General features: G+C 39.4%; 1 protein-coding gene and 1 long non-coding RNA gene across 5 annotated transcripts in view; both read left to right on the top strand.

The window, feature by feature from the left end:
* The first annotated feature begins 2,098 nt into the window (after positions 1-2,098).
* LOC115738555 (probable LRR receptor-like serine/threonine-protein kinase At1g56140) overlaps positions 2,099-22,717 on the top strand; it is a 32,105-nt gene continuing 11,486 nt past the window's right edge. For 2 of the 4 annotated variants that reach the window (XM_048274125.1, XM_030671218.2), the window contains exons 1-24: positions 2,099-2,328; positions 3,066-3,246; positions 3,321-3,392; positions 3,632-3,703; positions 3,809-3,880; positions 4,035-4,106; positions 4,600-4,671; positions 4,775-4,846; positions 5,036-5,107; positions 5,203-5,274; positions 5,373-5,444; positions 5,905-5,976; positions 6,067-6,132; positions 6,536-6,598; positions 6,815-6,859; positions 7,744-7,808; positions 8,726-9,099; positions 9,183-9,381; positions 9,458-9,622; positions 12,604-12,722; positions 13,497-13,707; positions 13,917-14,148; positions 14,255-14,405; positions 14,551-14,926. In XM_048274125.1, the coding sequence (XP_048130082.1) occupies positions 2,214-2,328; positions 3,066-3,246; positions 3,321-3,392; positions 3,632-3,703; positions 3,809-3,880; positions 4,035-4,106; positions 4,600-4,671; positions 4,775-4,846; positions 5,036-5,107; positions 5,203-5,274; positions 5,373-5,444; positions 5,905-5,976; positions 6,067-6,132; positions 6,536-6,598; positions 6,815-6,859; positions 7,744-7,808; positions 8,726-9,099; positions 9,183-9,381; positions 9,458-9,622; positions 12,604-12,722; positions 13,497-13,707; positions 13,917-14,148; positions 14,255-14,405; positions 14,551-14,926 (3,082 nt within the window). In that variant the 5' untranslated portion in view covers positions 2,099-2,213. The other 2 variants (XM_030671382.2, XM_048274126.1) reach the window with 2 other exon arrangements.
* Positions 18,192-19,393, top strand: LOC125313797. Its single transcript, XR_007197411.1, has 2 exons — positions 18,192-18,268; positions 18,603-19,393. It is a non-coding gene; the product is annotated as an uncharacterized LOC125313797 (long non-coding RNA).

The raw sequence follows: 22,717 nt of genomic DNA, 5'->3' as shown, positions 1-22,717 counted from the left end.
CCAATAATAGATAAACTTGCTACTGCAAACTGTGGATCGAAACCTATACTAATGACCAAGTCATGCTTGTTTGATCATGAGTGAATTTGGTTTGCAGCTCGCTCAAAATCTCCGACGCCACCTGAATAGATGGCGAATCAATCAATCCATCCATGTTTGAGTTTGGGATCAAAGTCAAATTGTCTGGCTTCTTGATCTTGATCCCAAAACATAATCTTGGTTGAACAGCTGTTGCGTTGCCCATTCTGTTGGGGCCATCTTTTCTTCGCCTGATCACGTTAAAAGAGAGACAGACAATCAGATTACCAGAAAGACGAGAGAGGATTCTTCGGATTCTTAATCTGCTAGCAGCCATCAGGCTTCGGAAGGATCATAATCAAATCATGACAATGCAAATGAAAATCAAAGCAGGTGTACCTAGACCGAAGATGGAGAGAGGAGGCTGCGCCGTGGCGTCAAGTTGGTGCGGGAGGATGACCAGCTCTAGGCTTTAAATAAAACCACTACCCAAACAAAAATCATTTTTTTTCCCAAGCGAAAATGCGTTGAGTTAGGTGTCGCTATTTTTATATTCCACTTGGCACTGAGTTCATATCGGCCATATATATCCAAAAAACTACAGGGAGAGAGGTCCACCATGGCAAGTGGAAGTGGCACGTTATCCTATGAAACTTAGATAAAAAAAATCTAAACATGTACTTTCAACTTTCAAGGACAACTAAAAATCAATATTTATATATGCTGAGGTAACTAAACAAAACAAGTTGATATCTTCTCCTACATGCGCTATCCCAATCATGAATCAAGCCTTCGCTTTTTAATATCAAGCGGAGTCAAATCAATCTCAATTAAGACCTCGCATGCGCATACATATAAAAAGAAGTTTCCATCTCATTTTGGATGGAAACTAACTCGAACTTGGGAATTATGTATCGGCTAAAAGGTTAATTATCAAGATAACCTTAAAAGAGAGAGAGAGAGAGAGAGAGAGAGACATGAGATGCAATACTATACCAATAACATTGGCAAATCCCCCCATGATAGCTCCCTATCGTTGGTCTTTCCTCATGTTTGTGGTTGTCCCCCTCCACTTTTCCATACGCACGGACGCTTATTATATTCTCTATAATTTCTAGTTTTGGATTCAAAAATCGTCATTGCTTATACATCTAGTTCGGAACAAAGTAAACATTGATTTGCTACTCCCTAGGATGAATCCATCAATTCTAGACATCCATGTTCACCTCACAAAATGAAAATCGAAGAGACCCCTTGTCTTTCTCTATCAAACCATGAAAAGTCAAAAAGTCTGATGATCATGCAGTAAAGTATCATTACAATTTCATTAGGACAAAAATGAAAACAGCTTGTCATCATCACAAGGTCGAGACCTCGAGTGCTACGGATGATGTTTGCCTCCGCAAGTCGCATTATTTTTAGGCCATTCCAGTCCATTCCATTCCATTCCTTTTTCCCATTAATACTCTCCTTTTTCAAGCATGATGCTGGGAAGAGAATAGAGAAAAACGCAAATTACAAGATTCTTTAATACCAAACGAAGTAATTCCGACTTCACGTCCCATTCAAATATACAAAAAAGTGACTAAATTGCTTAAATCGATTTTATCAGCAATTTAAAATGGTGGTTCCAAAACATACATAATGAGGGTGTACCACGTAATTTCACAACTTCGTGCATCGAGAAGATGTTTTCCATTTGGGTACTCAACCTTTCTTAATTAAAGGTTTGAAACTCTCAATAAAGAACATGACCGGTGGAAAAAATCACAGAAAATGCTACTCTTCTTTTCTCTCTGGTGGTAACAAAAAATTTAACTCTTCCAATAATAAAGCGCCTCAAAGTGTAAAACGAGCACGAAACATTTGACCCGGCCATAGCTTATAGCCAATTTCTCATCCACACCACAGCCATCAACATCAACGAAAATTCTCAAAGGCTGAACAGCTCGAGAATTTTTTTGGAAGTAAGGAAAAGAGAAGGGGCCCTTTCAGATCTCATCTCGACGTATTCATCCATCCCCTTCGTATATTTATATTTTAATATGGCTGTTCATCAGCATATAGAATAGAATCGTCCCAGACGCCACTGTCCATGGCTTCTCTTGGAGTGTGGCTGGTCAGACTTTGACAATGGCGGCTCTCAAGCTCTAAGGATCTCTCTCTCTCTCTCTCTCTCTCTCTGGGGTTGAAGTATGGAAAATTCGAGGGTGATCTTTGCGTTGCATGTAGCAGCGTGCATACTACTTGCAGTTGCAGATGTCGCTCATGCTCAGAACCAGACTCAAGCTACGACGGAACCTTCTGAAGGTACAGTCAACCCTCTTCCTCTCTATGCGTGCTTGTGTGTGTTTCATTTTTTGAGTTTGCTACTCTTAAGAGTGTCGACGATAATCAGCGTCCTTCCTAATACAGAAAACCATCCCCTCACTAAGTTATGATCAAAATCGAGGCTATAAACAGTTCAAACACCTTTCCTTTTGGGAGGTGTCCTCTTAGTAGCCCACCCCCAATATCAACCTTCCGTATCGGATTCCAAAAATGACCCACAATTCTGGAACATATGTTCTTTCATATATACCATCACAGATTTCTCTTTAAAACATCCTGATGATCTTTTTTCATTGCCTTTCGCCAACTAATGATTACCTCGTTCTATAATCTAGACAGCATTATCTTATGGGACTGCAAGGACGCCGGTGGTTCCTCTTTCACCTTGTTATGTCGATTCAATCCATATGGAACTCTCTTTTATTTGATGACTTGTAACATAATCTTTTTACTTAAATTATTGTCTATCAAGAAAGCAAAATCGATTTCCCTAAAACCATATTGTCTGGGAAACGTGAAAATAGTACTCCGTATGAGCAGCTGTCCTTGTTTATACAGTTCAACTGGATGGACAGCATGTGAATAATTGTAGCATTACTTACACTTAATCATCTAAATCGATCTCCACTTACGTATCATAAGAATCGAGCAACGATGCATTTAGTTTGAGCATGAAGCTAAACAAGTGCGAATGGATGATGGTGGTGTGAATGCAGTGTTGATTCTGAACTCGGTATGGTCAAAATGGGGACTCACTCCACAGACAACAACATGGAACATAAGCGGAGAGCCATGCAGCGGAGCTGCCATCGATTCCACCACCTTCGACACTTACAACCCTTTCATCAAATGCGACTGCTCCTCCAACAATTCCACCACTTGCCACATTACCCAGCTGTACGTATGGATGGTATCATGCCCACCATGTTTGTGTCTCACCTCATGATGAGGTCATTTTTCTTTGGTTGCAGCAAGGTTTATGCAATGAGCGTTGCTGGTCCTATCCCTGATGAGTTGTGGAACTTGACTTACCTTTTCAATCTGTATGTGTTGTTCTTGTTCCCCTTTTCTCTTTTTCAGTAGTTTCTCATTTCCCTGGAGTTTTATACGGTGTTCCATGTATCATGCCTTTTAATTTAGCCGCGTTCAATTCAAGTCTCTCTACGCAACACTCACATGTTCTCCTTTTCTGAAGCCCCATAGTGATTTTTACACACCAAGGTTTAAGACCTTGTGGAGTTTTCCGTTGTTTTCATAGTATTATGTACTATTGTTTTTACAGGAATTTGGGCCAAAATCTCTTGACTGGTTCCTTATCTCCATCCATTGGCAACCTTACTCGCATGCAGTATCTGTGAGCACAACTCAATTCTTGTCTTAAAATTGAATACGAGTCCTCTGCTCTTTTTGTAATTGTTTTCCTTTCTTTCCTGATGCTTACTCTGCCGATTTACTTCAGGAATCTGGGCATCAATGCATTATCAGGGGAGCTTCCACGGCAACTTGGTTTACTTACAGAGCTAATAGTGTTGTAAGTAACAGTTCTAAAACAGGATATGTCATGTCAAGCAGAAGGATTCGGCTGCATTAGGTCCATTGGATGCTCAGACTAATGGTCCATGAAATCTGACTTGCAAAAGGATAGCAAAGAAAGAGTGAATCTGATGACTAGTTTAATATTGTAGGGGCTTTGGCACCAACAACTTCAATGGCTCTCTGCCATCTGAGCTAGGAAATCTGTCCAAAATGCAGCAACTGTAAGTCCTACCTGCTTAACATTCTTTAACATGGAATTTCCTTTCAGCGTATTTGCGCATAATGGAGTTTGGCAGAGGCTAGTTTTTTTTTCCTCCCCCCAAAATTGGCGGCAATCTGACTAAGTAAATGTTTTCATGCATCCTTTCAAATTCTTAGTTCTTTGCTGACTTGCTGTAGGCTGTAGCATGTAGTTGTCACTATCCCCTTCATAACATAGCCTAACTTTTACACTTCATATTTCACTTTCACTGTCATCCTCTTGTTAACATTTCAACTACTAGAGACTCCACAGTATTTGGCTGTATACTTTCTGGGTGTAGACCTTCTCGAATCTCATGGATGTTGTGCAAATGTTCCATCACATTGTGCCACCCTTTCCTCTTGGCATCACTTCTTCTTCTAAATATTCCAAAGGACAAACCCTTGAGCTATTTGAGTTTAGTTAAATGAATAAAATGTCCTTGGGCTTGATGGAAATCACTGATTGTGCAGTTACTTCGATAGTTCCGGAGTCAGTGGTGAAGTTCCGTCATCATTTTCCAATCTTAAAAGTCTTAATCAAGTGTAAGAGCTTCATGTATCCTTTTGATATTCTGTGAGAAAAACACTTTACAGGAGCAGCTTTGTGACATGATTTCTCAGGTGAAATACTTTTTTCCGGTTGCAGGTGGGCATCGGATAACAACCTCACTGGCCAAATACCAGAATTCATAGGAAATTGGTCGCAGCTTACACAGCTGTAAGGCAATGTATATGTTTGTTTTTCATCAAACCATGCCTAGGAATATGACTGTCCACTTTTCACAACAGTTTGTAGGCTCTCAAAGTTGAAATTCGACAAATTAAAGAGCATTAGCTCTGTGATATGTTATCATTATACAGCATCTGATAAATTTTTCCAATTTTCCTTCATTTATTTTGCTTATAGGATTCTTCAAGGAAATTCCTTTGAAGGTCCGATTCCTTCAACATTTTCCAATTTGACCGCTCTGAAAGACTTGTGAGTGGAGCCATGTACTTTCTGTCTCTATTCTTGTAAAAACTAACTTACCACAGCCTCGAACAAACTGACAAAGAGTTGAGTACATAATGCAGGAGAATAAGTGATGTATCTAATGGGAGCTCTTCACTGGAATTCATCAGGAATATGAAGAATCTGTCTATTCTGTAAGACATTGTGCTTCTGGACCACGTAGCAGGCATTCTTTTCGTTTCTTTTTCTCTTTCGGCCCTTAGGCAAAATGGGCTTACCCAATTGCTTTCAGGATACTGAGGAATAACAACATCTCAGACTCTCTCCCATCAGATTTTGCAGGATACGGGAGTTTATCTCAGCTGTAAGCCGTAGCTCTTGATTAGAGATTGATTGAAAATAAGCCAAAGCATTTCTAATGTGTCTGTCTTTAATTATCTTCAACCTGGATATGGGTAGTTGCCATTTGCATGCTGTACATAGTCAGTGACTGAGAAGCAATATTTGGAGGGATGAATTTGTGACCCTTGGTATACAATAGTAGTTACTAAATGAATGGAACTTACTTCATATTATGTGGTTCGTCATACTTTGTTTAAAGACCATCTTGAGCTCTAATTAATAGTACAGTACTGCAAAGGAGCATCTGCCTTCACGATTCTTCTCTAGACTACATTTAACAAAACATTCTATTCATTGGGTATTGAGATGTTTTTTACATGTAATCACCTCGATTTTCCCCGAAAGACATTATTTTTTATTTTTAAGCGTGTATATTTTATTTACTTTGATATAGTAACTCTGTTGCCTCTATATTGGACCAGGGACTTAAGCTTCAACAAGTTAACAGGACAGATTCCAAATTCCCTTTTCAATTTGAGCTCACTCACTTACTTGTAATGTGCCTCTTCTAGATAATCATATGTGTTCCTTCCACTATGTTATCTTTCTTAATGATTTGGAAATCTCTTTGATTCATTTCTCAGGTTTCTTGGAAATAATAGTTTGAGTGGCACACTTCCTGAACAGAAAAGTTCATCCCTTCTTAACATGTAAGAACACCTGAAAGATCTACTTTGCATGATAACCATAACGATGCTCACAACTGTCACTGACCCATTGAGAAGAACATGGGGGATTACATACAAGTTTTATGGGCATTCGTGGAGTTTGGATGCGAAGACAATGTGTAGTCGGAATATTCTATTTTCTGTCTTTGGTTGAAGGTCGGAATGAGGATATAGCTACTTGAATATATTTTTCTCCTTTTCCCCTTCATAACTAACTCGGTAGTATAAATAATTCTCGCAAAGTCATCTTCTATTTGGTGCCTGGGGACATGGAGAATATAGTCAACCTTTTGTCGTTTGACTTATCACAAGATGCTATTTGGTACTGAAAGACTCCTAACATATTGGTTAACTAAATAACATCTTCACTTTGCCATTTTTACAGAGATGTGTCATTCAATAACCTGATGGGAAGCTTTCCTTCTTGGGTCAGCAATGATTTACAACTGTATGTGATTTCTGTGATTCAAAGAACGATAAGATACTTTTTAGTTGTATATCCTATAGTGAGAAATCTTCTTTTTCCCTTTATCAATCTTTTCATTGCTCTTGAGGGATACTATATTGTACTTGTAGTCATTTTCTACTGCAGGATGAGCTATAGGTGTTCCAATCTTATGGGGAGACTTATGATCTCATTTTTTTCTCCTGATGCATTTTGCAGTAATCTGGTTGGAAACAACTTCACATTGGACAACTCTAACAGTGGGTAATTGCCCTGGTGACTTTTTGCTTATAATGCTTGAGTGATCGTAGACGGTAATAATTTGATAGAGAACTGTTAGCTGATGTGTCCTCGGATTTGGCTTAAATGCCTACCTCACTTTACAAGGAGAATACTGATCCAACCCTGCTGGTCAATCTGGATGTTCAGATATCAAATTTGTCCTCTGTCATACAAGTTCCATTAATTGAGGTTATAGATGCATTCTAAATTTGTGCTTAAGCTCACTCTCTCATTTGATTGCTAAATATACTGCAAGGAGTGAATATAAATCAATTAAAATGACTGTCATCAATAGGACTGTCATAGGTAGCCATCTCATATGATTGTTCTTATTCAGAAATTTGTTTAAATTCTGAAGGGATTGTTTCACCATCTTTTAATTCTCATAGCTCTTGCCTTGGATATTCAGCAATTCTGCAATATGCGGTATTAGTATTCACTAGAAAAGGCATACAGTTCGATCTATTACTTGGAGATGCTATAACTGTGTCAATGGTTGGAAAACTTTTAGCATTTAATTAGCAATTGGAAAACATAATGCAGGACTTGAATGCTCGATGAAGTCACAAAATTTCATGTCAATTGGAAAATGCATTTCCAAAATGTGAAGCAATACACCCTCATTAAGTGGGGAAATGACAATTGATAATTGGATGGGATAGGCTGTAAAGTTTCATGGTGAATGAAAAATGTTCCTTTGAGTTTAATTCCATAAAACAGATGCGTCTATACGACCAGAAGAATCCTTTTATACCAGGCGGTCATATAACCAGTGACTTGTTGTAGAAGTATCTGCTTTTGATTAAATTATCAGCTCATAAATGCCATACTGGTCGACTGAGTAAACTTTTCTACTTTTGTCTTAGCTTACTTCCTTCAGGATTAAACTGTCTTCAGCGGAACTTTCCTTGCAATCGTGGGACTGGAATCTGTAAGTCCATGTAGCCTTTTCTCCTTTATATGTCCTCGTTGTTGAATGCTTCAACAAGAGGAGGACAGGAGATCATATATACAATTACTAAGTATTATGCTTGCTTACATCCTGATTCGTGAAGTGAATGGTAACTCTAATGTAGTGGAACATAGAATGGTCAAACTTCTTTCTTCCTTCAAGTTAGATTAGGGTAGTTCAGTGGCACAGAGAAGGAAAACTTGAGGTTCAAGTTGGTATGCTAGGTTTTTCTTTAGAAAAAGGGACAGCTATGTAGTTTTGATGTCCCATCTGATCCATGATCTATGTCCCGTCACTCGTTTCTTTTCTGTTTGTTTCGAGAAGTATATAGACTGATCCGATTCTTTCTTTTTCTGTTGATTCTTTCCAATCGATATATGATCCATTGATCAGTGTTGCTAATTAATGAATCTTTTTTCTTTTCATTAGGGAAAAGCCATCTTTGTCATTTGATCTAATAGCCTTCTGGTTTTCTGAAAACCCTCATATGATGCTGAACATACGGGGTTGTTTGATCCATTAAAAACATGCTATTTAGAATTTTACTCTCTCCATCTGCAAAGGGCAGATATCTGGCAGGCTGCCTTTATGTTCAAGACGTGCCTCTCTAGGTTCCCCCTTTTTCTGGTATAGGACTTTGCTTCATTTCCATCAGGACTTCATGGATCCGTTCTCTAGAGTAATCTTAGTTATCCACATTTACAACTGCATCTTAAGATGCTATGTGACAGACCGTTCGAAGTAAGTTTCAAACAGAAGTTTGTCCATTCTCAGTCAAATTGTGCTGATTTATGGAAGTATAGAATGGACATACTGCATGTGCTGTAGTCCATTATGGAGACAGAAGTACCTTTCACAAACTAATCATGATCTGCTCTTTTACGTTTGTCATGCAGACTACAATTTTGCAGTAAAATGTGGTGGCCCTCAGATTACTTCGTCCAGTAATATTGTGTATGAGATGGATAATAACACTCTTGGTCCTGCTACCTACTATGTGAGCAATACAGAGAGGTGGGCAGTGAGCAATGTTGGTTATTTCACTGGAAACAACAATCCTGCTTATAAAGCTTCCACGCTTTCCCAGTTCACAAACACTTTAGACTCAGAGCTGTTCCAGACTGCACGGCTTTCTGCTTCATCCCTACGATATTATGGATTAGGGCTGGAGAACGGAAACTACAATGTCACTCTCCAGTTTGCTGAAATACAAATCCTGAATACTGGATGGCAAAGTCTTGGGAGGCGTCTTTTCGATGTATACATACAGGTAGGGCCGGATTTTGACAGGCTTTTATTATTTTATTTGGAAAGTTCACGATCAACTATCAATGCCACTTATGCTTATTTCAGGGAAATCTTGTATCAAAGGATTTTGACATACAAAAAGAGGCAGGTGGTGCCTCTCTAACAGCTGTTCGAAAAGTGTATCAGGCTCAGGTGACAGCTAACTATCTTGAAATACACTTTTTCTGGGCTGGAAAAGGGACTTGCTGTGTACCAAATCAAGCCACCTATGGACCTTTGGTTTCAGCCATCAGTGCTGTCCCAGGTACCTATGATAAAAAACTTGTTCATATTCCTAGTCCCATATTTATAAGTTCACTTAATTGGCAGAATTTGTGCAGACTTCATACCCACTGTCAGTAACAATCCCCCAACTCGCAACAAGGATCATATTGGCTTGATAGTCGGAGTCGCTACTGGAGTTGGAGTGGTCGGCTTGATGGCTGTTCTCCTGTTCTTCTATCTTGCTCGGAGAAGGAAAATGGCTCGCACGATTGAAGATCAAGGTAAACCCTACTCAGATCATTACAATAGACTCCTCATGATAACTTTCCTATCTGTAAGCTTATATGCTAATTAGTAATTATGTTTTGCATTATGATGAAAAACATAATCATCAATTCACTTTTTTAGATTATATATATATATATATATATATATATATGTATATATATATATGTATGTATGAGCATTAGGGCTCATTAATAATGGAGAAGACTAAACTACCCTTTCAACACTCCCCATCCAGTTGGGGCATAAACATAAAAAAGCTCCAACTTGTTGCACAAAGTAATTACTCTACTGCCTTGCAATGACTTAGTGAAAAAATAAGCAAGTTAACCATTAGTCCGTGTGTATTAAAGTATTATGTCCTTGTTTTGAATATTTTCCCGCACAAAATGGCAATCTACTTCAATATGCTTCGTACGCTCATGAAAAACTGGATTTGAAGCGATATCCATAGCAGACTAGTTATCACAACACAGAATTGAGGGAGCTGAAGATGACATACTAAGTTTGGATAATAACATCCTTAACCAAATCAACTCACTAGTTACATGAGCCATAGCCCGATATTCCGCCTTAGCACTCAATCGAGACACCACCTGTTGTTTCTTACTTTTCCAACTCACAAGATTGCCTCCCAAGAATACACAGTAACCAGAAATTGATTGTCTATCAAAAGGACACCTAGCCCAATCAGCATCACAGTAGCCAATGACATCAAGATGTCCATGATTCTTTAACAATATCCCTTTTCCTGGTGCTCCCTTCGAGTATTTAACTATACGTAGCACTGCCTCCCAATGTATAGTACGAGGAGTATTCATAAATTGACTAACAACACTAATAGCAAAAGAGATCTGGTTGTGTAACAGTTAAATAATTGTGCTTACCCACCAATCTCCGATACTTATTTGGATCATGAAGTAATTTGTCATGTTCTGCATCAAGCTTCACATTATGATCTGTCCGAGTATTAACAGGATTCACTCCAAGAAAACCAACCTCATTGAGAATATCTAGTACATATTTTCGCTGTGATAATGAGATACCATCACGTGAGTAGGCCACCTCAATGCCCAAGAAATACCACAAACAAGCCATATCTTTTGTGCTAAACTCGCCCTGTAAAAACTTTTTCAATTTTTTATGCCCACAGAATCACTACCAGTAATGATAATATCATCCACATAACAACCAAGAGAACACACCCGAAGTAGAGCTAAATACAGAATGATCTACACTATAACATCGCAAACCAAATCGAATAACTGCATCACTGAAACTACCAAACCAGGCGGGAGGAGACTATTTCAACCCATATAATGCCTTGTGTAGACGACACACACAGGTAGACTCCTCCCGAGCAACGAACCCCGGGGATTGCTCTATATAGACCTTCTCTGCCAAGTCCCCACGAAGAAAGACATTCTTAACATCAAGTTGGTGAAGAGTCCAACCATAATGGATAGCAAGAGAGATGAAAACATGAACAGAAGGTATCTTTGCTACAGGAGATAATGTATCATCATAGTCAACTCCATATGTCCGGGTGTAACCTTTGACAACTAGACGTGCCTTCAAACGATCAATAGTGCCATCTGGTTGAAACTCTACTGTAAAAACCCAACGGCACCCCACAGCCTGTTTCCCGGCAAGTAACGATATAAGTTGCCATGTCCCATTATCCTATAACGCCTACATTCGATGTCCCATTATCCCGTAGCGCGTGCATTTCATCCTCCATAGCCTGTTGCCAACCTAGATGAGCAAGAGTCTCTACAATAGTACTTGGCACGTATACAGTAGATAAAGAAGTAACAAACGAGAAATATGTAGGAGAAAGACAATCATAAGATAAAAATCGAGAAAGAGGGTAACGAGTATGTGCATGACAAGAAAATCCACTATAGGGAGTAAACCGAGGATTGGGTTGACCAACACAAGAACGTGTACCTTTGCGCGATGCAATGGGAATGTCGGTAGTAGAATCGGGCTCAGAAGCGGCTGGTGGATCAGAAGACGGTACATTAACCGATGGAGAATCATGCATATCCAATGCAAGCGGCGATCGTACTACCTCATGTCGAACGCACCGGTGCCATTGATAGGTCTTGTATATCCAATGCAAGCGGCGACCGTACTAAAAAGTTTACATCTGCTGAGACATACAACCGCCGACTAAGCATTAGCGGCGATCGTACTACCTCATGTTGAATAGACCGGCGCCGTTGATAGGTCTTGTCGGCGATAATCATGCATATCCAATGCAGGCGGCGATGTAACACTTATCATGACCAGAAGCAAGATGATGCACAAAACAGATACACACACCCAAACACATGAATTAGTAAAGTAAACTGGATTTGTAGGATGGATAGTGGAGAAAGGCATGCTCCCATGAAGCACTCAAGACGGAAGGTGTTGAGTGATTTTGGATCTCTCTCATTTTAAAAGCTAGCTCAAAGGATAATGCTTTCCCTCACATCTATAAAATGACCACCGACCCCTTCCACAATCAATGTGGGACAACCTTAACAATCTCCCCCTCACACATTGGGCCTTGGGTTGGAGGAGCGACAACGCGTATCTCTTCCGTGTGGCTGTTGGGACCAGACTTGTTGGTAACCTGGGCTCTGATACTAGGATGAAAAACATAATCATCATTCACTTTTTTGGATTACATCATATATATGTATGTGAGCATTAGAGCTCACAAATTATGGAGGAGACTAAACTGCCCTTTCAACACATTAAAAGACAAATACCGTGTTCTATAGAGGTAAAAAGAATGAGAAATCTCTACATTGTTATGCCATTGTTCTAGAGAGCTTTTGAGTTCAATGCCCACTGGTGGTAGGATGTGGATTGCCATGTTTTCTGGTTGAACTTAAATTTCATGAATGTATTTTGATTTTTCTGGCTGACTAATTTAAGCAGCTAATATGTTTCTGAAACTTATCTCCATTATTGTGTCTTACAGAGTTCCTTGGCATAGATACTAGACCTTACACTTTCAGCTATGCGGAACTAAAGGCTGCTACCGATGACTTCAATACCAATAACAAGCTTGGGGAGGGTGGATTTGGCCCTGTTTTTAAGGTCTGTTGTAAATCGTTGGATAACACAAAAAAGTAAATGTAGATGCAGTGATATGTTATTGCAGAGTTAAAGTGCTTGGCTGCTTGCAAATGCTAATCTTATCACTATTGCTTCTTCAACTATTGCTGATCTGATCTTAGCTTGTCATAAGAACTATGTCGATGGTTTATCTTTCTGAAAGTGTTTCTTCAAGGAAGAACAGGAAAAGAGGAGAAACTCATTACTAAAGGGTACCAAAATTATGGTTTCCATACCTTGGACCAAAAAGAGAAAGGTTTATGGTTTTCGTGTGCTGGTTGACCTAACTTCCAGTATTTTCTCCGCCCCAAGGAAAAAAAAAAAACCCTCCTCACTTTTGTCATTTCTGATTCTTAGGCAATCGTCTTTTGGCTTTGGAGGATGACTGCAATAAATCCTAAATAACGTCCAGGAAAGAAAGCAATCCTATGAACAGCATTGACCCATCCGTGAATAATATAACTAAATGTTGTAAGGTGTGGTCTTAAGTAACTAATGATGGACACATTTCTTGGTTATATTTGCTAGGATCCAGACTGTTAATCATGATATGGGTTGACCTGTCCTTCATTTGTCATCTATATTAATACAATGTAGTTCTAGAAGATGGATTCTTTGGCATTTCTTGATAGTCAGACTTAAGGGGAGCTCCTGGCTAGTCCAGTAACTGGAGTTTACATTGTCATCACATTATTGGTCTTAAAATGGCTAAGGATTTTTTTAACATTGGAATACTAAAAATATCGATGACAACAGGGAACACTCAATGATGGGAGAGTGATTGCTGTTAAGCAACTATCTGTATCATCCCACCAGGGAAAGAATCAATTTGTAGCAGAGATTGCAACTATATCTGCAGTGCAACACCGCAACCTTGTTAAACTGTATGGATGCTGCATTGATGCAGATAATCGGCTTCTTGTTTATGAGTATCTGGAGAACAAGAGTCTTGACCAGGCAATGTTCGGTAGGTGACAGAATCTTCACCTCAATAACGTCTTTTGCCATGTAAATACATATTTAACACACGAACCATGGAAAAGTTACAAAACAATTAGGCAGGTTCAAATTTTGCAAGCTTTAGTTAAGAACATTGCCATTTAAATAACTTTTTCAAATTGCCATATATTTGATTAGCAGTGACGCTGGGACTTATATATTATGTCTACGGTGCAGGACAAAGAAACTTGAATCTCGATTGGGCAACACGTTGTGATGTTTGTCTGGGTGTTGCAAGGGGTCTAGCTTATCTTCATGAGGAGTCAAGGTTAAGAATCGTGCATAGGGATGTGAAGGCCAGTAATATTCTGCTGGACTCTGATCTCACACCTAAAATATCGGACTTTGGTTTGGCCAAACTTTATGATGATAAGAAGACCCATATAAGCACCCGTGTGGCGGGAACCATGTAAGCTCCATGTTCTTCTGTCACATGCACACAGAGCCATATGTATAAATTCACTGATTCCTACAGTTGCTGAAACTCTTATTCTGTTTTCCCATTGCTTTTGCAGTGGATATCTTGCTCCTGAGTATGCAATGCGGGGCCACCTTACAGAGAAGGCTGATGTATTTGCGTTTGGTGTAGTGGCTCTAGAGGTTGTCAGTGGAAGGCCAAATTCAGATCCTAGCTTGGAAGAAGGAAAAAGATATCTCCTTGAATGGGTACATGCTTGAACGATGTCCCACTTTTTTATGGCCATTTACGAAGGAAATATCGTTCTCTTTCTTCCTTCTATTTCTTCCCTTTTAATTCTGTCCATGAGGTTGCCTGAATGCATTTTTGTCACTTTTTTTTCCTGCTTCTCAGGCTTGGAACTTGCATGAAACCAACCGCGTTATTGAGCTGGTTGATTCTAGATTACCAGAGTTCAATGAAGATGAGGCGAAGCGCATGGTTGCAATAGGGCTCTTGTGCACTCAAACATCGCCAACGCTGAGACCACAAATGTCCCGTGTGGTGGCAATGCTCTCTGGAGATATTGAAGTGCCTACCGTGTCCACAAGGCCAGGCTACTTGACCGAATGGAGATTTAATGATGGCACTAGCTTCTTGACTGAGAATACAGATATGAGCACAGACAAGAGCTCTTACAACCCAGCGTCCACTGCAAGCACTGTAGACGGTGCAAATCATTCATTGGTAATTGCTGCCACACCCATGCTTGATGAGATAATTGGAGAAGGTAGGTGAATATGGTTTACCTGGACGGATCTCTGCAACATCCATGTCAGGCTTTATCAGTTGATCACGCTCACATTTTGTAGGGTAGTTATTTACTAGAACATGCATATGAGTTTCCCATAAAACATGTCTCTCCCTATATGATTTTGCTATTATGTAAAAAGTTGCGGAATAAAGCTGTACAAATTGTCAAACTTCCTGGTAAATATGCACAATACCAATTCACAACCCAGGAGAACATTAACCGGTTTGCCTCTGGAAGTGTCTAGTTATGTTGCTAACTCTACGATTTCATTCGGAAGCTTGTGAGAATAAGTGCATTAATGAATCACATCTTTCTACCAGCTGAGAATTCTCCGATACAAATCAGACTCATATTTTTCTCTCTGAATAGAAGAAGAAGAAAGATTTGGGTAAATGCTTGAACAAGCTTGAATTTTCTGAGGAGCATAGACTTTCCAACAATGCTTAATTGGTACAACTATCAATATAAGTTTGCTAATCATACTGTACTCGGTTTCTGCGTTGTTTGCTTTTGCCCCGTATCTGGGCACCACAATTACAAGACACCAATCAAAGGTGACTCCGCGAGTTCTTTGGGCAACTTTGGTGTTCTCTCTCCAATCTTCAAACCGCATGCTAAGCTAAATTTCCGAAGACGATTGTCATCCCGCTTGTTTGGTTGGTTCCTTGATTACCAGCCACTGCACTCCCCAGAGGGGGTAAAAAACAAGAGGTCGATGCTTTCGTCTAAAGCATTAACCTGTGGAATCTATTTAGAGAAGGAGATAGAAACTCATGCTTCACCACCACCCTTCATCTAGTCTAAGTTGTCGATGTTAGTTCCAGGTATTTTTTTACATACCATGGTAGGAAAAACATGATAGCAACTACAATAAATTACTCTTGTGTGCCTTAAGAGACGATAACAAAGGATGATCGAACTTTAAAGCGATTGTCTTAGACTGTTCCCGCATTTCCATTGGTGTGACTCGTGAGTAGCTGAAGAAACATGGGGGAATTGACAATCGATTCTTTTCAAGTCTCTTGTATGCATGCAAGAACTTATGCGGTACCTCTCACCATAAAATTTATCCACAGAAGTGCTTTTACATTGAGGAGTTCGATACCCGAGAATGAGTACAAAATACCAAATGTTGTCGGTGTTGCGCGGAACAAGTGATCGAACAATAAATAAACCTAATAGAAAAATAAATCGGACACCAAATGTACGTGATTCGATCGTAGAGACCTACGTCCACGGGGAGAGCAATAACTAATTTCACTATAAATCAAGCGATACACGGAAATTACAAACCACACTCGAATTATTCAAACACTCTCAGTATTTCTCAAATCCCAATTACATCTAAGAACACACACAGTGTTTAGCCCACAATTCCTAATAAAATAATCTCTCAATCTTGCAAAGGAATTACACAAATCTAATCTCAAGATTTAATCGACTTCGACACTTGAATTCTTGATGTAATATCACGAACATAAATCACCGAAAAAAAAAATTATTTCCAAGCACTCGCGCGGCGCTTCAATAACTCCCTCCGAACCAAGGCACAAAACCATGTATGTATATGCAAAACCGTGTCAACGTTTTGCCGACCCAAACAAGGTGTCAATTCCCTTGTTTTATTTCCTTGCTTCTCTAACACGCAAGTCCAAGCCAACTCTACGGCTGGATATTCAACTCAGCCCCTCTCTATCATGCAGTAGATTTCCTTTTATATTGTTTATTTTCTTTCTTTGGTTGATAATTCTTGCGTGTGTAACTGACTTCCGTATCCCTTTATCTTTTCTCTTCGGTTGATCGAGTCCAACTGGGCTTTTCTATTTCTTAAGCAAAGACAATATGCCTGATCAACTTTAACATAATTCGATTTCGTATATATTTTCCTTTGCTCGATTTCTGACTTTTCTTTAATAATCTCATATCGTTCACGGGCTAAAATTCGAGACATATTTCAACAGTCAGGCTATGTACACTTTCGCATATGACAAGACAAAAAATATATCCGTCGCCTCTCTTCAAGGAATGCAGGAGGAGACAATAATTACTTCTTCTCCGTTGAAAGCATTCAGTGTACAGGTGATCTCCCAGTTCTGAGATGCAGTATCATTGTCCTTGTTGTGATGCAAACATCAATTGCGGGACAAAGCTTCCAACAAGAACTCCTAAAACCTGTGAAGTCATTTTGTAAATGTCCTTTTCTTTTTCCAGATATCTTCTTCTCAAATGACTTCCTTGACAGAAAGTGGACGTACTTTCTCGAACTCCTTATCTGTCTCAAAGTTTGAAACTGGTAATTTGATGGACAGACTGGAGGATTGGATGGGAAATTGCCCCTGCTGCCATTGAATCGGTCATTCTTAAAATATGTCTCGAGTTTGAACCCAAAGCGAAATTATATTCTAAATCGAATATTTTACGGACGTTCAAAATCGAGCAAAATATATTATGCGTGTTTTGGATATCTTTTGGCAAGAGGATAAGATTTTGAAAGATTAGTTATGTTCTTTCTTGGATATACTCGTATGTGCATAAATTTGCGAAATCTATCTTGGATTGTTATCAACTAGGACGTTTCTTGAAGTTTAATTACTGAGCAGAATACAAGAAAAAGGAAAGCTTGGGCCAGAGAAAGAATAAAATATTCTTTCCTAGTTCCTATGAAGGTGACAATCAAGATTTGAAAAGTGCCACGTGGACTTTTGAAGATAATATTTCGGTCAAGCTTGGGTTCCCTGTATATATGCTTCCCGAACTTGGCCGTGGGTGTGCTTAACAAAAAAAAAGGATGCCGTTGTTGAGATATTCAAGTCTTGAAGAAGTCTTGCGCGTGGGTCTTCGCACCGTTCATACAATGAGTAAAGTTTACTTCGCTAATTACATCCAAGAAGAATTTATGTTCTAGCTGGGAAATTCTTGTGATAAGAATTTTATGTTTAATTCCATTGCGAGATTGAAAGATTATTTCGCTAAGAGTTAAGGGTTAAACACTGTATGCGTTATTGGATGTAATTGGGGCTTGAAAAACACTGAGAGTATTTAAGTTGTTCGAGTTTGGTCTGTAATCTCGTATCGCTTGTTCTATAGTGAAATTCGTTGCTGTTCTTCCCGTGGACATAGGTCTCTACGACTGAACCACGTACATCTATGTGTCCGATTTATTTTCTTGTTTTGTCTATTTATTGTTCGATCGCTTGATTCCGCACAATAATAAAGAACATACATGTCAAGATCACAGATTCGGCTCCAGCATCTTTCCAGGAGGCTGCCTTGAACGCTCTTGAAAGTCAGCCACAGTATTTTGAATCACTGAGACAAGTAATTAGAAATGCTTCTCTCTTGCTTTCAGCATAGTCTGAGGCTGAAATCCGTTTAAAGTGAGCACGAGGATTTGCACTAAGCAATAACCGAGACTCTTATTCCCATTGATTTCAAGGATTATGAAGTAAGAAAGACTTCCTAGCTAAAGTTCCGGCTGAAATTGGTTTGCGCATTCGATTTAAGGATCAGGGCTCATTCTTTATATTGGCGAAGCTCCCTGAGGAGTGCCTTCTGTCTGATGCACGCTCCTTTTCCTCGTTACATTTATTGCAAAAAAGCTGTCTGAGGTACATTCGGTGTCATTGTCAAATGGTAACAGTGAGATTGTCAGGTTGGTTGTTTTAAAAAGCTGATAGAAGAGGCAGGGGTGGTTGCTGTACCAGGTTGTGGATTCTTCCACTCAAACACACTAGATGAGGTTGGCGCTGCTTACTTCTATCATTACAGGTATATAAAGTTTGCTTTCTGTAAAAGTGATTACACGTTAGCTGCCGCTACACAAAACCTGCGAGAGTTCGCTAATAGGGCTGGCGCCTTTGATCGCAGTGTAAGCTTAAAGTGCTAATGTATCTGAACCCTGCCAGTTGAGAACTGTAAAATTTATGAGCTATATTTTTCAAGTAGGAATGTCTCTTTCCTGGAAATCTTCCAAGCATAGAAGACATGTACAATAGAGCTCTTAACCTTCAGCCTGCGCATGTTAGTAGTAGTCAGTCACTATTCCTGTTTTAAATTTAATTCTAGTATGCCAAAAATCACCTTAAGAAAGGAAATATATGAAGACCTTGTAAAAAGGGTTTTTCTCAAGCCGGTATCGTTCTCTCCTGTCTGAGCTACAAGCCTACAAGTGCAGCAGTAGGCATCTTAAACTGACTTAAAACGGGAGCAGTTGGCCTCTTGAACTGAATTTAACTTCTCATGGGGTTTCACTTTTTCAATGGAAAGTAACTCAACTGTACTGGAAGACAGAAACCAAAGGGCTTTGAATTGCGCATTCAGGCTGGGTCCGAGCGGGTACTACAGCAGTACATTTAAACAGCATGGCCCGTTTACAGATATTATGGGCAACAGAGTTACGCTAGGACTGATGCAACTGCAGGCTTTATTATTGTGGGAAAACTCACTCATTGCTGCTCTTGATCGGCCAAAAGCCTCCTAATTCACTCTCTTTATGCAAATTAGCTTCAATTAGACTAGTCTTACAGGACATAGCAGGGAATGTTTAAGACCTCCAAAACCTGGTTTCTAGTTCGGAGATTACGACAGTTGGTCAAGCAGAAGATACTTGAGGGCATCAGTTCTGATTCGTGGGTTGGTTCTATTTGTGTTCGGCCATGCTAGACATTCTGCACTGTTGCTTTGAGCCTGCAAGATTATTCCTGTCACTGAGAGAGGAAGCACAGAAACTCGGCCAGTGTAACTAATCATCTGTCTAAAAGGATAGATACTCTTCCAACATGTTTGGGTCATAATTAGCGAATCGCTTAGTTGGATTTGCTAATGGGTTTAGAGGATGAGCCTCACTGTTCATTTCGTCTGAGAAATGATTACTATCTGTTCCTGCTGAATTTTTGTTATAGGCAATGCTCATTGTTTGGTCATGGCATAGCTCTGGAGCAACACTTCTGCGTTTCACTAACTCAATGGAGCATAACAAAATAACCCATAATCAATAAACTTGTTACTCCAGGCTGTGGATCGAAACCTATGCCGTGGCTGAGTCATACTGTTTGATCATGAATGAATTTGGTGCAACAGCTTGCTCAAAAACTCGGACGCCACCAGAATAAAGGCGAATCAATTATTCCATCCACATTCAGTTTGGGGGAATACTGTAAAAAAAAAAAAGCCATAAATCTTTTACAATTTTGCCAATTCAGTCCTAAATCTTTTAAGCTTGCCAATTCAGTTTTAAACCTTTTAGGGAAAAGTGTTAAAAAAATTCATAAACCTATTGCATTTGTACCAATTCAATCATAAACCTTTTATTAGTTCCAATTCAGTTCTAAACCTTTTGCATTTGTGCTAATTTTATCCTCAACTTTTTGCATTTATGTTAAATGAGTCAATCGGGCAAATTTTGGCCAAAAATTCATTGATGTGCACGCCAAATATTATACATGGCATGGCTGGCCCCGACATAGATATTTTTTGATATTTCAAATATTTTCAATAATTATTAATAAATATTTTGGTTTTTTTCTTCTTTTTCTTTTCTCAATCATTAAAAAAATTATTCAAATTATTTAAACATATTAAAATAATATTGAAAAATATCCATGTCAGCGCCAACCGTGCCACATAGAATTGACGTTCACGTTAGCGATTTTTCGGCCAAAATTAGTCGGATTGACTCAATGAACAAAAGTGCAAAAGGTTTATGACTGAATTAGTACCAATGCAAGAGGTTTAAGACTTTTTTCACACATTTTCCAACCTTTTTAAATTTTTCCAATTCAGTTCTATTGATTAGAAATTGTTGACGGGGCCGTCGACCACGAGCGAGGGCCACGGCCCTCGCCCGTGCCAACCTCGACTATGGTTGGTGAGGCGTCACGGCCCTCGCCAAGGTTGGCAAAGGGCCCGACGACCCTAGCCAACCACTAAAGAAGAAAACCTGGAAAAAAAAAAAGATAACTTAAAAAGTTAATAAAAATTCTAAAAGCAAATTAAAAATCTATTAAAAATTATCTATGTCGGCGTCGACAATGCCATGTAAAACGGTTATCATCCACGCCAGCGATTTTCGACCAATATGACTAAATTGGCGAAAGATAAAAAGGGACAAAAGTATAGCAGGAGTGCCAATATTTGTAAATAGCGCTCACTTTGGTGCCAATATATTTTTTTAGATCACTTAAGTAGTATCAAATCGGAGAAAAAACGATCACCGAAATGCCTATTTTGGTCGAAAATGATTATTTAAGTGTCGGTTCCGGGCAAACAAGACACGTGGTATTTTTTATTAATTTTTTAATACTATGTGTCATTTAAAAAAAAAAATCAACCAACGTGGCGTTCACGTGGACTGTTAAACTTAAAAATAGTTATTTTTTAAAAAAATTAAAATTAAATAGAAAAATAGCCTAAAAAAAATTAAAAAGAAGAAGAAAGGGGAGTTGGTGAGGCCTCACCAGGGTCGGCAAGGCCTGGCCGTTGCCAGCCTCACAAAACCACGGCGAGGCTGTCCTTGTCCAGATCCGGGTGAGGTCGAGCCTTGCCATGGCTAGGCGCGACCGGCCTTGCCCGGCGACGGTTCGGCGAGGCTTGGCCGTGGTGGCGGATCTCGATCTCGCCGACCCTGGCAAAGCCTTGGCGAGGGTCGCCGGGGCTCAATGACCCCCCTCGGCCATCCCCCACCCCTTCTCGACTATTGCCGGCATTGAGCCCTCGTTGCTGCAATAGACCTTTTTTTTTGTTTTTAATGTTTTTTAATATTTTTTAAACTTTTGGCTTCTTTTATTACTGACTTGGAAGCTTCGGCGAGCAACGTGGACACCACGTAGGATTTCTAGCAAAGCTCACCGTAGTCGGCACCGAAATAACCGTTTTTCAAAAAAATTAGCATTTAAGTGATCCGAAAAAAAATTGGCAATCAAGTGAGTGTCATACACAAATATTGATACTCCTGCTCTACTTTTGTCAATGAAAAGGTTAAAGACGGAAGTGGCAAGGTGGAAAAGGTTTAAGATTTTTTTTGACAATTTTCCCTTAAGTTTGGTATCAAATTATCTGGCTGCTTGATTCCATCACATAATCTTGGTACCACACGATACAAAAAAAAAAAAAAAACACAAGTGAAAAACTGATATGTTTCTTACATTGTTGGGACCATTTTTCCTTCACTTGGTCAACTTAAAGAGAAGCGTTACCAGCAAAGAAAAGAGAAAGGATTCTTTGTTTTCCGCAAGTTGGTACATTTATAAACCGATCACCAGTCTCTTTAAGAGATGTGGGATAACACCAACAATCTCCATCTTACACATCAAGCCTGAGTTCTTATTTCTCTCTTATAAATCAACGACCACCAACCCTTTCCACAACCTAAAAAGCGTTTGGTAGTTCAAGAGATGTGGGACAATCAAACAATCTCACCCTCACACATCGCGCCGTGGGTTGGACCCATATCTCTCTCGTGTGATAACATCAACAATCTCCCCCTTACACATCAAACTTGAGCTGTATCTCTCTCTTATAAATCAACGACCACCAATCCCTTTCACAACCTAAAAAACGTTTGATAGCTAGTTCAAGAGATGTGGGACAACCCAATAATCTCTCCCTCACACATCGCGCCGTGGGTTGAATCCATATCTCTCTCGTGTGATAACAGCATTGGGTGGCCTTGGGCCTATCTCACCTTAAAAAATTAGGTTTTCTTTTATACTTATAAACTGACCACCAACCTCTTCTACAATCGATGTGAGATAACACAAGTAAGAATGA

This window comes from Rhodamnia argentea, chromosome 2, assembly GCF_020921035.1.
Source record: "Rhodamnia argentea isolate NSW1041297 chromosome 2, ASM2092103v1, whole genome shotgun sequence".
NCBI classification, from domain to species: Eukaryota; Viridiplantae; Streptophyta; class Magnoliopsida; order Myrtales; family Myrtaceae; genus Rhodamnia; species Rhodamnia argentea.
This window is presented reverse-complemented; position numbering and strand designations above follow the sequence as displayed.